Consider the following 20491-nt stretch of genomic DNA (forward strand, 5'->3'; position numbering starts at 1 on the left):
TGACATTGTCTCTAAAACAGCAAAGCTTCATGTTTAAATTGTGGTAAAATAATCAACTGTGTAAGGATGCCCTTTAGTATATTATTTTCATACAAACTTGAACAACCAGCATGTGTTTATAAAAGGAAGATCTCACCCAACTAATCTTTTCGATGTTTTAAACCGGCAACTGCAGCAGCTGACAAATGCAAAGCATAAAACAATTTACTGAAACTTTCAAAAAGTCTATGACACAGTACAACACCAAAGATTAATTCTGAAATAAGCTGTAGGCACCAGAGATGATCTACAAAAGTGGATCTCAGGTTGGTTAACTGGCAGGAGAGAAGGATTATAGATAAACAGAGAAGGTCATCACTCAAGTCCCTCAGGGGGTCTGTCCTGGGGTACTTTTTCTGATTTAAATTAGACTTTAATTTTAGCACAGTTAGTAAACCTGTGAAATTTGCGGATGACACCAAAATTGGGGGTTGTGTGAGAAATTGAGGAGGCAGCAACAACAGCAGCATTTATTGAAATAGCATATTTTCATACAAATTATGTAGCTCAAAGTGTTTTACATGATGAAGAAAAATATAAAAATAAGATTAGGCAATACAAAGTAACAAAGAATAAAGTAAGGTCCAATGGCCATGGAGGGCAGAAAATAAAAAAAAATCCAGAGGGCTGGAGAAAAAAAACAAAATAAAATCAGCAGGGGTTCCAAGGCCATGAGACCACTCAGCCCCCACTGGGCAGAAAAAAAAATTCAAAAAGGCAATGACAAGACTTAAAACTGTATGAACATTTGGAAAATGTAATATAATGTAGAAAACGTGGTTAAAAGAAATACCAATTACAAATACAAGATAGGAGACACTGCCCTAACGGAAGCAACCTTTGTAAAGGATTTAGCTGTTTACGTTGAAACATTTTTCTTATTTAAGCAGTGTGCAGAAACTATTAAAAAGGCAAATAAAATGCCAGGTTATAGCTTAAAAACAGCTGGAATATAAATCAAGAAGCATTAATCTCAGACAAAATAATACACTGCATCAGGAGTATTGTGTGCAACTCGGGAGCCTCATGTATAAAAGGTGCATACGCACAGAAATATTGCGTACCCATTTCCACACTCACTTCAAGATGTATAAAAACTAAACTTGGCGTAAAGCCACGCAACTTTACATGGCAACCTCATACCATGAGTACTGCGCATTTCTGCTCGGTTTTGTAAACAAGCAGCACCCAGCATCAAAGCAGTGCTACTGTTTCTGTATGGTTACGCTCACTTTTTTTTTTTTTTTTTTTTTAAATATTCGCATCTATGACGTGGGCCTTATCAAATGCACCCAAATTAATTGAATATGGTTTTAAATTGAAGGCATTTGATTGTAATCAACCTATAACAACATAATAGTGCACGAAATGGGCAAACTATTCCAACTTTAGTATTGTTAGATGACATCGCAAATGGTAGAATTAGAAGAGATTGCGTATTTACAGACAATACTGATTTCCTGTCCCATGACCATGTCTGCCTCCTAAGTCGATTTAGATTTCCTAGAGAGTTATCCTCTTGGAGCTGTGTGGTGAACTGGTGCCAGCTTTACAAAGGCAGACTGAGGAATTGAGCTCTACTTGCTCCTTTGAAAATTCTGTCCACCCTTGGGTTTTCAGCCACAGGAGCATTTCAACGAGAACTAGCGGACCAATCGGGTGATTCTCAGTCATCACTGAGTCGTACCATGCCAGCCAACTATGGGATAGTATTATCCACTTGTCATTCAGATATACAAGATTTCCTTACACTGTGGTTGAACAGGCAAACCTCAGAGCTCAACTCCAAGCAACATCCAGTTTTCCAAAGGTAATCAGAACAGTTCACTGCACGCACATTGTGATAAACGCATTCAGAGAATGAATTTGCTTATGGAAATTGAAAGCATTTTCACTCTATTAAAGTGCATATTATCTGCGATGCGAAAATGTGTCATTAATGTTCTGGCGAGACCACCTGGCTCAACTCACAATTCATTCATTTTGAGAAATAGTAGCACTGGAAACAATCTTGAAAATGGTGTGTTGTGTAATAGCTGGCTTCTTGGTAAGAAACACATTTAATGCTACCCCTTTGGTCAAAATTTTAAGTTGTCTGTATAACATGATTACTTAGGGGACAGCGGGTGGCTTCTCAACCCGCTTGCCAACCCCATGACTAAACAAGAGCAGTGTTATAATAATACAAGGGGGCTCCGCCCCCTGCTCGCTTCGCTCGCCTACCCCCGGTGTTGGGTAATCCGAAATACATTGATGAATGTATGAGATATGTTTGTAGCTCCGTTAGTCGAGCTGTTAATAATAATTGTGGCAGAATGCACTATAAGGTGCTGCTGGAATAAGACTGGTGAAGTTTGCTCCTTAAACTGCATCTAAACACTGACAATTACTGGTAAGCAGTGCAGACACAGGTTCAAATGGCAATGATTATTAACGCAAAGCCTCTACTTCAATGTAACTTTGATTTGCATTGTAAATAGTAATAAAAGGCTTACCCAAGTGGTCCTCAAGTTTAGTCCTGCAGACCACCTTAATGCCAAATCTCAACAACTTTCTAATTTTAACTGGAGTCCTACCTATGTTAAACAAGTTATTTCCCAGTTTATGCCAGCATTTGTGTCCATTTAGAAAATAGAAAATGGACTTTACAAATTTTAAGGGGCAGGTAGCAAGCATTTGTGTGTGTGAGCGCGACATTAGTAAGTTTTCTTTTTCCTTTACTTTTGCTTTTGAAGTTCAGATCATTAAGCCTTTTCTTGTTAATTAGTTAGCCCTAGTGTCATTTTCACCTGCATGACTCATCACCAGTTATCTGGGTACAATTAAATGTAAAAGTTGAATTAAGAAGAATATAGTGAAATAAAGTTAATATGGCAAAGCAAGCACATTTTTGAATTCTGTTTACATGTAAGAATACTAGCACAAATTTCTGAATGTAAAATAAGACTGATTAAACAATTAGATCATTCAGAAGTAAGGCTGAACCACTTATTTGTGGACCTGGTTGGAATGAAAACCGGCAGCCACAGTGGTGCCCCAGGACTGAACTTGGAAACCCCCTCGCTAAATCATTTGAATCTTTAATGCTGAAGGACAGCCTATAAAATAAAGCACCAGAGAACAAATGTACTTAAGAAGGCATTATATCAAATCATGTTAATAATAGCGTGACAACGTACGATTGGGGAAAAAAATAAAGTTAAAGGGTGTTATTGTCTTTGGATTAACAAAGCAGTAAAGTTAGCTGACAACGGGAGTTCAGGTCTGCGGGATAACAGGATGGCCACTCTCGTCGTATGGATCCGTGCCGTTCAAGTTTACTTTTTCTGCAGGTCTGAAAAATCAGCCATTCTCCAATTTGCATCGTCAGCAAACTTGTTTCTCCACTTCTATGCCCTCCTGTTCAGGTGTAGCGTTTGCGTGACCGTGTACTAAAATGCGATTTGCTTGGCAAATACAAGGAAAGCAAATATTAAACAAAAGTCAGCGATGTGAGTTTCGCAGAGCAGTCATTTCAAAAACGGCCAGCCCACATTACACCGTGGGTCGAACAAGACAAGACCTGTCAAGCCCCACTTCCGAAGATCGAGGGAGCCCTCCTGTTAAAAGTGGCCAGTGATTCCGAGAATGCTGCCGGCCGGGCTTTACATTAATTTAGTAAGAATTCGTTTCAACATGAGAAAGCTCTATATCACGTTTAACACGGACTGCCAACCACCACATTTATAAAGCTTGACTGAGCCAAAAAAAGAGAGAAGGCAAACAATGAGACGGCAACTCGGCGTCGAGCGAACGCTACTTACCTCGGGCACACTCTCAGTCGAAAAGCTGACGGGCACGGCACTGAACAAAAAGATGCCCATTTTTAAAACGCGGCGCTCCATCTCCTTCCCTCTTGTCTCTTTCTTTCTTCTATCCGGCCATAGAAGTGGCGAACCCGAAACAAACAGAGGGTCCACTTAGACTGCCTTAACATAAAGAGTTTTAACTCCACTTCACCGAAGCCCCCTTAGAAACAAGGCCATGACAAACCCCGCCTTCACCTTTTCCTCATTGGTTCGTTCGAGGACAAACTTCCTCGGAGAGTTCCCATCCATCACCGTTCATTGGCTATCCGTTGGCCAGCCCCACGACGTCATCGCGCTTGTCACTCAAGTTTGGCTCGACTGGGCGCGACTTCACGGGCTTACCTTGTTTGCCGAGAAGTCAGCTGATGACGGATTTAAAGGGACAGGATGAGGCTTTGCCTGACCACAAACCCCGCTAAAAGCCGAAAGGAGAAGCCAGAGGACACCGTTTCACTTTTGATTTTCTCCGTAAAGTGCAGTAAGGCGTTCATCTGATATTCACCTCTTTCACAAACAGTATCAAGTTTTACACTCGAGGAATGGATACAACACGTAGTAATAAATGAGGTGCAGACTGTGTACTGTTTGCATGTTCTCCCCATTCTCCTTGCATATTGTAAAGTTGATTAAAACTGAAAATTTGCCTGCGTGATGAGTCTACCACAGTTGGCACCAGCCCGTCAGGTCCGCATGGTTTCTCTATCTTTCCACAATCCTGTACTATACAAAAAAAAGTTCAGAAATGGTTGGACAGGTCAATGGAAATTTAGTTACCATCCATGAGTAGTCTAATGCCATTAAAAAAAAAGAGCTATGCCAAATTCCAGAAATTTTCCTTATGCACTCCAGGGACAAGGCAACCTCTTAGACTTCATGTGTTTGGCTCAAATACTGGTAGCAAAAGATTACGGTGAGGGAAACCTCTTCAGAATTAGGTGGGGTTAAAGATGGTGTCCCTTAAGTGCTGGAGTTCTTGCTCTTTTTAATATAGGTAGATAAATGATCTGGACAATAAGCTAGTGAAACATGCAGATGATATCAGACTAGGTGGAGGGCAGAAGTGGTAAGGTCATCTAAATTGGGACTTGGACAGCATACAGGCTTGGATAGATTTGTGGCAGGTGAGATTTAATGTAAGTAAATATAAAGAATTACATGTAGGAAGTACAAATGTTAAGTTTGAATACCCAATGGGAGGTCCGAAACTTGAAAGCAAAGTCATGGTGGACTCATCACAATCTACGGTACATCCAGACTGTGTAGAGAAACGATCAAGAAAGCCAATAGGATGTAGGTTATATCACAATGTGTGGAGCACAAGTCAAGGGATATTATGCTTAAGTTACTTGATGCAGTAGTGAATCCTCACCTGGAGTATTATGTTCAGTTTTGGTCTCCATATAACAAGAAAGACTTAGCAGCAGTAGAGAAAGCAGGAGAGTGATGCGGCTGATTTTGGGAAAAGAGGTTTGAGCTATGAGGAGACACTGAAGGAGTTGAACCTTTTCAGTCTAAGCAAACAGGGACTAAGAGGGGACATGATTTAAATGTTTAAAATTGTGAAAGGAATTAGCCCAGTGGGTATCAGCTTGTTAGTTAAAAATAAATTCTGCAATAAGAACACAGGGACATGGTGGGAAACTTGTTAAGGGCAGATTTCATACAAATGTTAGCAAGTTTTTCTTTACGCAAAAAAACACAGATAAATAATTGGAATAAATTACCAAGTAGAGTAGTGGAGACTAGGGCTTTAGAGACCTTCAAACCTCAACTTGATGTTATTTTGGAGGAATTAGGTGAAGAGGAAGGACGAGCTTGTTGGGCTGAATGACCTGTTCTCATCACAATTTTTTTAATGTCCTAATGTGTAATCATCCTGATCTGAGTCCTGAAATATTATCTTTATCTTCATCACCTTGGTTAAAGAATTCCACTCAGATCGTAATTATCCTTATTTAACATCTTGACACAAAACCAAGCAGGAGACTGAACTTTTTAGTTGAACTGATCGGAGCCCTGGGTATCACTTATAACTGCACATCTCCGTGACCCTGCTACAAAACTCAGAATGCAGACCACCTGATTATCTTTAGACAATGAACTCCTTCCATTTATAAATCTCGTGATGGATGTCAGGGGTGTATGGACATCCCGGTCGAGATAAATCCCCATACCCTTACCTGGAAGCGATGCCAGTATAGTGGGGGCTATGTTGTGTAGTTGTATCTGGGGTTTGGGGTGCTGCAATGCCCCTTACAGGTCACAACCTGCTCATTTCAAATATAGGGCTGCGGGTAGCCAGAGCATATCTGGACAGCATTAGCTGCGAGGTAAGATGGGATGCAGAATGGATCACCAGGCAGTCAATGAAATGTTATATTTATGTCCTGGCTTTGCTATTTTGATTCTAAAACTTAACAGGGTCCTCTGATTCCCTCCAGTATGCTGCAGTTGGGTTGACCCTCTACTGTCTTCAGTGTTATCAGGATATACAGTAGACTCTTTCATGGTAAGTCAGTGGTTCTCAATCTGTGGGGCAGGCCCCCCTAGGAGGGCGCGAAGATGTGAAAAAAAGAAAACAAGAATCGAAAATATGAAAAATAAATCTATTGAAACCAAAACAAATGAACTTAAACTACATTCTGATACTAGAAAAATAAATATAGAGGTAGATAAATGTCGATAAAAGTTAAGTAGGTATAATAAAATATGCATCTATGATATATCCATCCATCCATTTTCCAACCCGCTGAATCCGAACACAGGGTCATGGGGGTCTGCTGGAGCCAATCCCAGCCAACACAGGGCACAAGGCAGGAACCAATCCCGGGCAGGGTGCCAACCCACCGCAGTCTATGATATATCATTAATTAAAAAAGAACAAATTGGTATTAGTGGGCTCCTTCCAAAAAAAACTATAGGGGGGTGCGATTAAAGCTGTTATGAAAACTCAGGTCGCAAGTACTTAAAGGTTGAGAAACGCTGTGGTAAGTACTTTTGTCAACTATAAAAAAATAAAACCCATTGGTAAACAACTGGAAGACTGAATGGTAAAGTGGTTCACTCGGAGTTGCCCTTGCACTCCGTGACCAGGTCTGAACTCATGACATCACATTCCTGCTTCGGGAGTGCCATGTTAAGATGAGATAGTGTCATCTGTCTTCACTCAGCCATGTTCTATAAAGTCAAGACAGTCCATCTCATCAAGTGACCTTAAGTAGCTTTACACAAAGTCACAAGTCTACAGGTTTCACTCCCACCTATTTGACCCCTGAGCCTATGGTTTAACCTGCCTGTCTTCCACTTTTAGACAATTTTCCAAAGATATGAAGTTCTTCAAATTTTTGTGCAGTTGTGAAATCGAATATCTCTGAAAGTGTCCTCATGGACAGACCGGCAGGTAGCGTAGTCTAGTGACTAAGAATTTAAACACAATTTTGCATTTCAGTTTCTGTCTCGTAGTCAGCGTGTGTGACCTGAACACTTAATGTGCTTGTGTCCAGCAGCAGCATTAATACATGTAAGCAGATCTGTTAGTAACGTGCCTCAAGACTGAACTCACTATAAACATTTAAAGCCGACATGTATTCATACTTTCGTTGGGGATGGAACAATGGTAGCACTGCTGCTTCACAACAAGGAGCCTGGAGTTCCCATCCTGGTTGTTCCCTGTGTGGAGTCTGCACGTTCTCCCTGTGTCCACGTGGGTTTCCTCCAGTTTCTTCCCACAGTCCAAACAAATACAGGTTAGGTGGCTTGGCAATGTCAAATGGATGCCATGTGTGTTCAGCCTGAGATGGGTTTGCATCCTGCCCAGGGATTGTTTCTGACTTGTGCCTGTATCTTCCAGAGATTAGAATTAGAACAGAATAGAAAGCTTTTATTGTCATTGTACCAGTGCAGTGAAATTGTAGTGAAACGACAAACAAATAATATAAAAAGCACACATCCTATAACAAATAAATACCATACAGAAATAAATAAGGGGCAGAAATTATTATCCACTAAAATAATCATTATACATCATTCAAGTGTTAAATGATTTTCTCTGTCACAGACATTAAACCCCATAGAGCTTTTCTGTCTGCTGCTGTACCGCCAGCATACCATGTTGAAATACAGTATGCTAAAACACTCTCGATATTTGAGCATTAGAAGGTCAACATCAGGCACCCCTTCATTGCTACTTTCCGGAGAAGTCTCAGGTAATGCTGTTGCTGCAGGGGCTTTTTGAGCACCGCCAGAGTGTTTGCTGTCCAGGAGAGGTCCTCAGAGACGTGAGTTCCCAGGAACTTAAAGGAGGTGACTCTCTCCACCAGGTCCCTGTTGATGAAGAGTGGTGCTTGGCTCTACTCTGTGCCTCCTGAAGTCAATGACCATCTCTTTAGTTTTGAGGTTGTTGAGTAAGAGTTTGTTCCTGGAGCAGCACACACTGACAGCTTCTATACCTCATCCCTGTATGCTGACTTATCGTCACCTGTTATGAGACCTATCATGGTGGAGTTTTCAGCAAACCTGATGATAGTGTTGCTGGAGTAATCAGATGTACAGTCATAAGTGTAAAGGACATAGAGGAGTGGTCTTAGCACACAGCCCTGAGGGGTGCTGGTGTTAACTGTGAGGGTAGAGGAGCGGTGGTGGCCAATTCTAAGTTTGTGGGCGGTCGAAGAGGAAATCCTTTATATAGGTTTAGTATGCTAGGGATGGTTGCTTTAAATGCCGAGCTATAATAGACAAATAGAATGGGGTCCTAGAAACTATTGAAATTGTCAGAAAAAAAATGAAATGTAGAGATGTCAGGTAGTTGAAAGGAACTACTCTGGGCGTCTCTCTCCTAGGAGGATTTGTGTTGCCGACATGCTCACATCATTTGTGCATTAGCGGCTAAGTGACTGTCTTTCTTCAGAGGTTTCGTTTTGCCGATGTGCTCACCTCGCTTGTCTATTAGCAGCGGGAGGAAAAGTAAAAGGGAAACCGTTTTGCAAATGTGCTCGCCTCGCTTCTGTATTAGAGGCTAAGCGAGTGACTCTTCCTTCAGAGGTTTCATTTTGTAGACATGCTGGCCCCACTTGGGTATTAGCGGCTAAACGAGTTTCTGTTTCCTCAGAGGTGGAGCCCTTACCCCGACTCTACCTCTCACTTCCGGGCCGGACAGACACACACACTTCCACACGTAGATGTTTATATATAAGATAGTGGTTTGGTGAGAATAAAGATCAGGTCCAAAAATGTTGGGACACCAACTAGATTGTACCATTTAATTCAAGATATATATAAATACATATATACACACAATATATTCAGATCTCTTTACTTTATTGTGTTGTAGGTTTAATTTTAAATGGATACATTTACAATTTTTGCCCATTAATGTGCACTCAGTAACCCATAATGACAAAGTGAAACATGTTTTCAGAAAGGTCTGAAAATTTATGAAAAATCCAAAACTGAAATGTCTCCTTCATAGAAGATGCCCAATTCTGCTGAGATGCATCCTGTTTACTTTAAGTCTCCTTGAGCTGTGTCTAGAACTTGATTGGACTCCACCTGTGACAAATAAAACAGATCCACAATTCACACTGCATTTTAGGACAAAAACCAAGCCAAGAAGTCCAAGGAACTCTCTATAAACTGTGATCAAATTGTGGTGAGGCATAGACCAAGGCAGGAGGATAAAACCATTTCTAAAACTTTGAGTGTTCACACAAGAATATTGGCCTCAATAATTGTGAAATGGATGAAGTCTGGAACCACAAGGACTCTTCCTTGAGTTGGCCATCAAGTCAAACTGAGTAACTGGGTAAGAAGGGTCTTGGTTAGGGAGGTGACTAAAAAAACAAATGTCACTAAAACAGATCTTCAGGAGTCCTCTGCAAAGATGGGAGAATTTGTCCGGAGGACAACCATCTCAGCAACACTTTCATTAATCAGGCATCTGTGGTAGAGGGGCTAGACGGAAGCCACTCTCAAGTAAAAGGCATATGACAGTTTAAAGGAGTCTGACAGCATGAAGTTAAAGATTCTCTGGTGTGATGAGAGAAAAATTGAACACACTGCGATATGTCTGGTGAAGACCAGGCACTCCGCATCACCTACCTAATACCATCCCAAATAATGAAGCATAGTTGGTGATAGCATCACGCTATAGGGGTGCTTCTCAGTGACAGGGAGGCTTGGTCAGAACTGAGGGAAGAATGAATGGAGCCAAACCTAAAGAGGTTCTGGAAGAAAACCAACACCAAAGTGCATGGGACCTCGGACTGAGGCAATGGTTCACCTTCACAAAGTGCTGAATACTGCGTCTGACTACTTTTATGAATGAGACATCTCAGTTTTTGATTTTTTAAACAAATTTACAAACCTTTATTAAAAGAAATTGTCAGTTTATCCTTATGGGTTTTTGAGTTTAGATTAATGGGCAAACATGGCAAATGTATCCACTTAAACTTAAACACAACAGTGTGTACATAAAGTTAAGGGGTCTCTGAATACTTTCTGAATCCACTGTGTGTGTGTATATTGTAAAGGTCAGTAGGCCACAGAGGTGCACTACACGTGTTTCTTTCAATGTGCCACCTAGTCACTGGTTGGGTTGACCACCTGGATGGGAGGCCAATGTGCTGTGCAGGTCTTGGTCAGAACCAATGCCCAGGCGGGATGTTAAAGAGCCACCCTGGAATTGGATATCTCATCCTGGATGGAGCAGTGAAGGTTGCCAAAGGAGGGCATAAGACTGGCTATTAGTCCTCCCAGTCACACGGGAGCAGCAGGAAATGACTCCCAGGTTTCATCCAAATATACCATAGGTGTATCTGGCTCTGCAAGTAGACAGCTGTAAACCAGGTCCTCCCTAGATATCAGCAACAAATAAAATGTCCTACCAGAGATGGAAATATTCTTGATCGGCTGCCCCTTGGTAGATCTGACCATTCTCTGGTTCACCTTTTTTTTCTGCTGACAAGCATAACCTGAAATCTTCAAAGCCAATAACTTCATACATTAGTTTTTGTGATGAAGACATTTGCACCCCAACAAAAACAATTATGAAGGTTAGCAATGACTGTTCAAACCAGAGCTCAGAAGACTGCATTAAGATAACAAGTGTGCTATCAGATCTGGTAATCGTGAGGAAGACAGGAAAGCCAAAGTACTCTGTCTTGGTGAAAGTTCTCAGATAAGCTGCAGGAACAATTGTCTGCAAATGACAGGATATGAGTGTGGAGAGGCCAAGTCACTGCCTACAAGAAACAAACTTCAAAGCACTCTGCTGATCCCAGTCTGGCGAAATCAGCTGAATCAGCTTTATTGTCGCTTTGGATGACAGAAAGTCATAAATCAGCCACATTGTCTTACTTCTGCCACTTCACACACTTCCTCTTCTCAGCGTCCACTCCTGTTATTGCTGCAAAAGATGTTTGCAGCTTCATCAAGAAGCACAATATTTAAAAAGCTGTGCACTGTTCCTACCTACTTCAAGACCGCCACTATCATTCTAGTACCAGTTACAGTGTAACTGTCTAGTGCAGATATTCAGACTAACCATGTCCGAGTTTCTACTCAGTTTCCATGTATACCTGCTCACCACGGATTTATCTGACTTTATCACATTTTACTCAATCTTTTTATGATTTAGATAGATAGATAGATAGATAGATAGATAGATAGATAGATAGATAGATAGATAGATAGATAGATCGATCTTTATTGATCCAGAGGGTAATTCAAGTACCAGTAGCCGAGAATTATACTAAGGTGATCTGCTGTTGCAAACCCTAATGGGAGCAGCCAAAAGAAGAAGTTAAATACCATTATTTAAGTACATTTACTACACAGATAACAAATCCTGTACAAATAATGCAATCACAGTACACTAGATGGTACATACAATAACGAAAGTGCAGTGAGAATTGTGCAAGTAACTTTATTATACAAATATTTTATTTTGTGTTGCCCTTGTATGATGCATCATATTTTATCTTTTTGTAGTTTGTGTTGTCCTTGTATGTTATATTAGTATTACCAAGACAAACTCCTAGTACACGTTAGTGGACCTGGCTGATGCAGTGAATTCAGATTCTGTATACTTTTTAAAGGGTCAGGGATGAACTGGTGCTGGTCAGTCGGCCATGACTGGAGTCAGAAACAGCCCTGGCAAAAACGTGGAGGAAGAAGAGGAAGAAATACCAGTAATATTGGGGAGATAGGAAAGACAAGGGGAGGAAAGGTAGGTAGCGGGTCAGGCCCTGGACTGGCTTAGCATTTATTGTTTTCCTTTCGCTGTATGTAAACCTGTGCCCTGTGCCTTCCTGAGACTTTTTTTTATCCTGTAATAAATCTTTTGTTACTGGACATTCAGCATGTCAATGGGTCATTTTTAGTTCAGGGTCCCCACGAGAATTGTTAAGCAGACAGAGCCCTCTATAAAAATAAAGCCTACAGGTATTTTTAGATATTACTTTATATACACACATACATACATACACATATATACATCTCTTATATATACAGTATTTCTCTTCTGGTTCGTCCTGCTTCCACTTCAAAGCCAGTCCCGCCCACACGGCATTTCTCGATTCCTATTCGTCCTTTTCCATGTCATGCACTATACTGGCCTGCTGAGCAAATACATCCAACAAGTACTCGAGGTGCTGCCACAATGGTAAAGTAGCTTTACCACCTTTGCGGGAGCCACCTGTGTCTTTACAACAGCTTCTTACACAGCAAACATCAGAAGCTAAAAATTATCGTGAACACATTGGAGAATACAACTCTTCTCTAGCGTTTGCTTCCAGGGGTGCACAGATAACTCAACCTCCTGGTATATATTTTTGACACAGCGCAAGCTACTGAAGTACGCTTACAAAATAAAGCAAACTGCATGCAGCTAAAATTTACTTCTCCAGCTAGATTCCATGCTCAGAACCATCAACCCCTTCACTAAATCATACAAACGCATGCATGAAATCGCTCAGTCCAATCCAACAGCATCTGTATGAATGGTTTTCAAGAAAAACCCTAGGCGGGATTTACGATGATACAATACCCCGACATGTCACACCAATGTTACAGCGATTTTCGTCACAGAAGATGGCAAACCACCTGCCGAAAAGGACCTTTGCATCTATCCCTGAGGCAACTCCTGTAAACAGATTTCCACTCTCAATATGAATCGAGATCCTATAGTTTACCCACTTTTATTCCCTTATGGAGACATTGGCTGGCACAAAGATTTACAACATGTTCCCGATAAAAGAACCACCAAGCGAATAAGGCTTACTCAATGCCAGTTTTACGCCTACAGATTAGCAATGAGGAATACATTTAGTATTTTGCACTCCAGCAGCAAACTATTCCAACAGTACGTTGTAGATGCGTATGTTAAAACAGAGGGCGCGCGTCTCAACTATCTCAGATTACATCAACAAGATCTGCACGTGGGACAATACAAAGGACTATCAGACGCACTGCAAACAAACGCTGAAAATAGCAATGTACGTGTAGGCAAAATGATCATATTACCATCCACATTTCCAGGAAGTCCAAGATACAAGCAACAAAACTATCAGGATGCCATGGCCATAGTATGTAAATTCGGAAAGCCTGATTTATTTATCACTTTCACATGTAATCCTGCTTGGCCGGAAATTCTACATGTTGGATACCCAAACACCGGAGCACAGACCTGATATTGTAGTACGTGTCTTTTGGATTAAGCTTAAGGAATTACTTAGAGACATTCTACAACAACATCTTTTTGGGGTTGTTATTACACCGCCATATGCTACAGCAGGTGTCGGCTATGTAACAATGTGATTATTTGACTCATGTTGTAGCACGGACTTTTTAGTATGTGGCACTGTTCAAGGGGGATATAGTCTGTTCAGTAAACAGAGAGTTACGAAACATAATGGTAGTGGTCTGAGTTATTTATATACTCACTCTAGAGAATGGACAAGAGTGAAACATTATGGCAGCGGCGAGATGTTTTTTCTTTTCTCCCTGACCGTGTACGAGTCTTGTTTTAGTGCTTAGCCGTGCAGCGCGAAGTACGCCGAAAAAAAAAAAATAAGTTGCTAGTGAAGATACGAATCCTGACGCGCTGATACGAGCCTCGTCGGACAAGATGGATGGCACACTTGGACTAAAACCACCGCCGACATTGACGCTGGATTCAAGCAATCTGGCAAAGATATGGAAGGCGTGGAAAGAGGAATTTCAGCTGTATCTGGATCTGACCTTGGCAGAGGCGTCGGAAGGCACGGAAGTAAAACTTTTCTACTACCTGGTAGGAGAAACTGGTAGAGAGTTATGTGAAACCTTACTGGGCTCATCAACGGAGGGCAGGACAGTGAAGTTATTAATAGAAGCTTTTGATCAACACTGCAACCCAAAATTGAATGAAACCGTTGAGAGATATCGTTTCTTTATGAGAAATCAAGGAACTGATGAAGGATTTGACAAGTATGTGACTGAACTGAAAATGCTTGCTAGCACATGTAATTTTGGTGACATAAAAGATTCTCTAATACGGGACAGGATTGTGTGCGGCACGAATAGTCCAAATCTGAGAGAGAGATTGTTGAGAGAAGAAAATTTAACTCTGCAAAAATGTGTACAGGTTTGCAGGGCTACTGAGTTGTCCAGGGAGAACAGCAAAACCATTGAGGGAAAAGTGGTGGAGGAAATTCATGCTTTAAAGCAGGTACAGACACACAGACCAGGAAAGGATGACCAACGGAAAGCTGCCATTAGTTGTAAATTTTGTGGAAAGACGCACGAAAGAGACAAACGGAAATGTCCAGCTTATGGGAAAACATGTAGGAAATGTGGAAAAGACAATCATTTCGCATCATTGTGCAAATCCAAACGAGAACAAAGAAAAGTTGTACACAATTTAATGGAAACTGAGAGTGAGCAATATGAGGATATATAGAGCATCACAACTGAAACTGTGAACAAAGTCACAAAGAGCCAGGATGGGCAGCCGTGTCAACTGTTTGCCGCTATGCTGCTCGGAAACTGCTTAGTCAAATTCCAGTTGGATTGTGGTGCAACGTGTAACATTATCCCCATAAACTTAGTAAATCCAGATGTTCAAATACAGAAGACAGACCAAGTACTTGTGATGTACAATAAAAGTACACTAAAACCAGTAGGCAAGTGCCATCTGAAATTGAGAAATCCATGTAACAAAAAGCTGTACAGACTGGAATTTATGGTCATTGATGCACACTCTACAGTACCGTTACTAGGAAGCAGAGCAGTCCAGGGTATGAAGCTGGTTGAAGTACAATCTGAGAATATCCTGGTGGTGGATAATGTTATGACAAGGACAGACGGAGAGGACACAGTCGGACAATGGACAATGAAACAAATAACAGGAGAGTTCATAGACATTTTCACAGGAGATGGCTGTCTGCCTGGTCACTATAAGACAGAGATAGATCAGGGGGTGGAGCCAGTGAAATTGCCAAAGCGGAGAATACCAGTTGTAATGATGGGACCACTAAAGGAGGAGCTGGACAATCTCCATGAACGAGGTATAATCACACCAGTAGAACATAGCACTGACTGGATAAGCAGTCTGATTGTTGTGAAGAAACCCAGCGGCAAGTTAAGAATCTGCATAGATCCTAGACCGTTGAACAAGACTTTAAAAAGGAGCCATTTCCCTCTGCCCACAATTGAGGACATTTTACCTGAGCTGTCAAAAGCAAAAGTATTTACAGTCTGCGATGTAAAGAACGGTTTCTGGCATGTCCAACTGGACGATCCATCGTGTTATCTCACCACGTTCGCAACACCTTATGGGAGATACAGGTGGTTGAGAATGCCTATGGGAATAAGCCCAGCACCTGAGGTCTTCCAGAGAATGCTGAACCAGGCATTAGAAGGACTTCAAGGAGTACACATTATCACAGATGATGTGTTGATAACAGGGGAAGGTGAAACACTGGAGATGGCGAGAAAGGACCATAATGAAAGCTGAGATTGTTCTTAGACAGATGCCGAGAGAGAAACTTTAAGCTGAATGTCGACAAATTCAGACTCAGACAAAGTGAAGTGACATACATTGGACATTTGCTCACATCGGAAGGCCTAAAAGTAGACCCAGAGAAAGTACGGGCCATAAAAGAAATGCCAAGACCAACTGATATGAAAGGTGTACAGAGAATTCTGGGCATGGTAAATTATCTGTCCAAGTTTTGCAGACACCTTTCTGATCACTGTGAAGTGCTCAGACAGCTGACACACAAGGACAGTTTGTGGGACTGGTCTGAGGTTCATGAACAAGCCTTCAAAAACATAAAAGACCTCATAACCAAGGCACCGGTACTGCGCTACTACAGCCTCAAGGAACAGCTAGTTCTACAATGTGATGCCTCGGAAACAGGCCTTGATGCAGCATTATTGCAGAGTGGGTAACCTGTTGCTTTTGGAAGCCGTGCACTGTCACTGACTGAACGGGGTTACGCCCAAATAGAAAAAGAGTGCCTAGCCATAGTGTACGGCATGGAGAAATTTCATCAGTACACATATGGATGAAAAGTGATCATACATAAACCTCTTGAGAGTATTGTCAAGAAGCCACTGCTGCATGCACCCATGAGACTTCAAAGGATGTTAATGAGATTACAGAAATATGACTTCATCATTACATATGTTCCTGGAAAGGAGATGCTGTTGGCAGATACACTAAGCCAAGCGTATCTGGAGGACACCGCACAGGAAGGATCGGTGGAAAAAGAGGTCGAAAGTGTGAACATGATTCAATACCTCCCAATATCTGAAGAGAGAATAAATGTAATCAGAAGTGAAACAGCAAAAGACGACACACTTCAGACACTAATAAAGACATTAAGAGAAGGATGGCCAACAAATAGAAGAGATATACCAAGTAAAATAGATCACTACTACTCAATCCAGGATGAACTGTCAATACAGGATGGTATTGTGTTCAAAGGGGAAAGAGTTGTGATACCAGATGCTCTCAGGAGTGACATGATACAACGAGTTCACTCAGCACACCTTGGTATTGAAGGATGTTTGAGGAGAGCAAGGGAAAGCCTCTATTGGCCCGGAATGAATGCGCAGATAAAGAGATACATTGAGAAGTGTGATCTGTGTAGAACACTGGGAGTAAAACAACAGAAAGAATCACTCTACCCACAAGAATTGCCTGAAAGACCATGGTCTAAAGTGGGCACAGATCTGTTTGTTTTCAATAACCGTGACTATCTGATCACTGTGGACTATTTCTCAAATTTCTGGGAGGTAGATTACTTGCAAGACACAAAGTCTTCCACTGTGATTAACAAGTTGAAAGCCCATTTTGCCAGGCAAGGTGTACCTGATATTGTGTTTTCAGACAATGGGCCACAGTATACGTCAACCGAATTCCAACAGTTCAGTAGACGTTGGGAGTTCCAGCATAAAACATCGTCACCCACTCACCCGCAAAGTAATGGGAAGGCGGAGTCTGCTGTCAAAACAGCAAAACGTCTGATGCAGAGAGCCAAGATGGCCGGACAAGATCCATACCTTGCGATATTAGATCACTGAAACACTCCGTCACAGGGCCTAAATGCAAGCTCCACTCAGAGACTGCTAAGCAGGAGGACACGAACACTACTCCCAACACACAACAATCTGTTGAAACCAAAAGTAATGGACACAACACATGGACTGAGACTTAATCAAAGGCGATAAGAAATGTACTATAACAGACACGCGAAAGACATGACCGCACTGACACCAGGTGATAAAGTAAGAGTACAGCCAACACAGTCACAAAAGGTCTGGCAGAAAGCAACAGTTATAGAACCGGTCAACAAACGGTCATACAAAATTGAACTGGACAGTGGTGGTGTTCTGAGGAGGAACAGAAGGTACCTAAAGCACACTGGCCATCAAGACCTGGTCATACAACAAGAACAGTGTGCCGAGAACAGCAGATCAAAGGATCACTGTGCTCAGCCAATTGGTGACACAAAACATACTGTTACTACCAGATCAGGTCGGATTAGTGCCAGACCACAGTATTTGAAGGACTATGTTACTTAAGTTACATATGGACTGTTAATGTTTTAGTATGTTAAGACACTAAATGCGTTCAAGTATGGAGATATAGCGTGAAGTGGCACTAGTAAAAAAAAAAAAAAAAAAAGGAAGGATGTAACAATGTGATTATTTGACTCATGTTGTAGCACGGACTTTTTAGTATGTGGCACTGTTCAAGGGGGATATAGTCTGTTCAGTAAATAGAGAGTTACGAAACATAATGGTAGTGGTCTGAGTTATTTATATACTCACTCTAGAGAATGGACAAGAGTGAAACAGGCTAGTATACAGTATATAAATTATATACACACACATATATATATACACACATATTCCTATACCTGTATATATGTATAACAAGATCATGAAGAGTAAGGCCACAACCAGGTGATCACTGTGTAACTGAAGGATTTTTCTGAAAAAGAAACTAACCATGCAGTAATTACAGGGATGCCTTCACAGATGCAAATCTTGCACTGAAGTACTGGAGGGCACTGAAGGAGTTGGATATCAGGCGAAGCTGGTGGAAAAGGCAGGTTCAAGAGGCAAAAAACTGGAAGTGACGTTGAGGGTCTTGGTCTGTCAATCTTCAGCTCTCAAGAGGAAGGAAGACGAGAGGCATTATGTAACAGTGCAAACCCCCGACTCGAGGTGGAATTACCATCTGATGAACCTGGATGTTGTCTCCCAACTGCATCTGTGTATATATCCACATATATACATACACACATATATATTCACACACGCATACACATTTTATATATATATACAGTACTGTGCAAAAGTTTTAGGCAGGTGTGAAAAAATGCTGTAAACAAAGAATGCTTTCAGAAATATAAATAATGATTGTTTATTGTTATCAATGTACAAAATGCAAAGTGTGCGAACAAAAGAAAAATCTAAATCAAATCAATATTTGGTGTTACTACCTTTTGCCTTCAAACCAGCATCAATTCTTATAGGTACACTTGCACAAAGTCAGGGATTTTGTAGGATTCTAGTCAGGTGTATGATCAACCAAATATACCAAACAGGTGCTAATGATCATCAATGTCACACGTAGGTTGAAACACAGTCATTAACTGAAACAGAAACAGCTGTGTAGGAGGCTTAAAACTGGGTGAGGAACAGCCATACTCTGCTATCAAGGTGAGGTTGTGGAAGACAGTTTCATGTCATGGCAAGATTGAACACAGCAACAAGACACAAGGTAGTTATACTGCATCAGCAAGGTCTCTCCCAGACAAAGATTTCAAAGCAGACTGGGGTTTCAAGATGTGCTGTTCAAGCTCTTTTGAAGAAGCACAAAGAAACAGGCAACGTTGAGGATCGCAGACGCAGTGGTCGGCCAAGGAAACTTAGTGCAGCAGATGAAAGACACATCAAGCTTATTACCCTTCGAAATCGGAAGATGTCCAGCAGTGCCATCAACTCAGAACTGGCAGAAACCAGTGGGACCCAGGTACACCCATCTACTGTCTGGAGAAGTCTGGCCAGAAGTGGTCTTCATGGAAGAGTTGCAGCCAAAAAGCCATTCCTTCGATGTGGAAACAAGGCCAAGAGACTCAAGTATGCACGAAAACATAGGAACTGGGGTGCAGAAAAATGGCAGCAGGTGCTCTGGACTGATGAGTCAAAATTTGAAATATTTGGCTGTAGCAGAAGGCAGTTTGTACAATAATGAGTGTCTACGGGGAACAGTGAAGCATGGTGGAGGTTCCTTGAACGTTTGGGGCTGCATTTCTGCAAATGGAGTTGGAGATTTGGTCAGGATTAATGGTGTTCTCAATGCTGAGAAATACAGGCAGATACTTATCCATCATGCAATACCATCAGGGAGGCGTATGATTGGCCCCAAATTTATTCTGCAGCAGGACAATGACCCCAAACATACAGCCACAAGTCATTAAGAACTATCTTCAGCGTAAAGAACAACAAGAAGTCCTGGAAGTGATGGTATGGCCCCCACAGAGCCCTGATCTCAACATCATCGAGTGCGTCTGGGATTACATGAAGAGACAGAAGGATGTGAGGAAGCCTACATCCACAGAAGATCTGTGGTTAGTTCTCCAAGATGTTTGGAACAACCTACCAGCCGAGTTCCTTCAACAACTGTGTGCAAGTGTATATATATTAGTATTGGTGGCACCAGCAAAAACAAGTTATCTATCTATACATATGTGACTTTCTGAGGCCCCACACCCAAAACACAACTAGACAAGTCCAGATCTTAAACCAAAAAAAGTAAAAATGTTTAGTAGGGGATAAATAAGGAGTACCATGAAGGGGCATAATAGCAAATGACAACAAGACACACTATACCTTATCCATACCAGCAATAAAATCACATTGCACATATGTATTTTCAACCCCTTCCTGCCCTTCTCAAGCTCCTTTTAACTCTCCGATCCTCTCTCTCAATCTCTCTCTCCTTCCCCCTCCTCTCCACCAGGTTAGCCCATATCCTCAGTCCACTCCCAACTAAAGACTCTCCCAGACTGAGGGTCACAGGCTCTCCTAAGGCCTATCTCAGGAGTACTTCT

The 20491-nt window shown here is 41.5% G+C and overlaps 2 protein-coding genes across 2 annotated transcripts in view; one reads left to right on the forward strand and one right to left on the reverse strand.

The window, feature by feature from the left end:
* The window catches only part of LOC114647253 (WW domain binding protein 1-like), a 49031-nt gene extending 44955 nt beyond the window's left edge, over positions 1-4076 (reverse strand). Inside the window, exon 1 of the mRNA XM_028795902.2 lies at positions 3843-4076. Within this exon, the coding sequence (XP_028651735.1) occupies positions 3843-3923 (81 nt within the window). The 5' untranslated portion in view covers positions 3924-4076. The remainder of the gene's footprint in view (positions 1-3842) is intronic.
* Positions 1-20491, forward strand: part of LOC114647247 (cytosolic purine 5'-nucleotidase) — a 1192165-nt gene that overhangs the window by 774095 nt on the left and 397579 nt on the right. The gene's annotated exons all lie outside the window — the stretch shown is intronic.

Source organism: Erpetoichthys calabaricus, chromosome 2, assembly GCF_900747795.2.
Source record: "Erpetoichthys calabaricus chromosome 2, fErpCal1.3, whole genome shotgun sequence".
Lineage (NCBI taxonomy): Eukaryota > Metazoa > Chordata > Cladistia > Polypteriformes > Polypteridae > Erpetoichthys > Erpetoichthys calabaricus.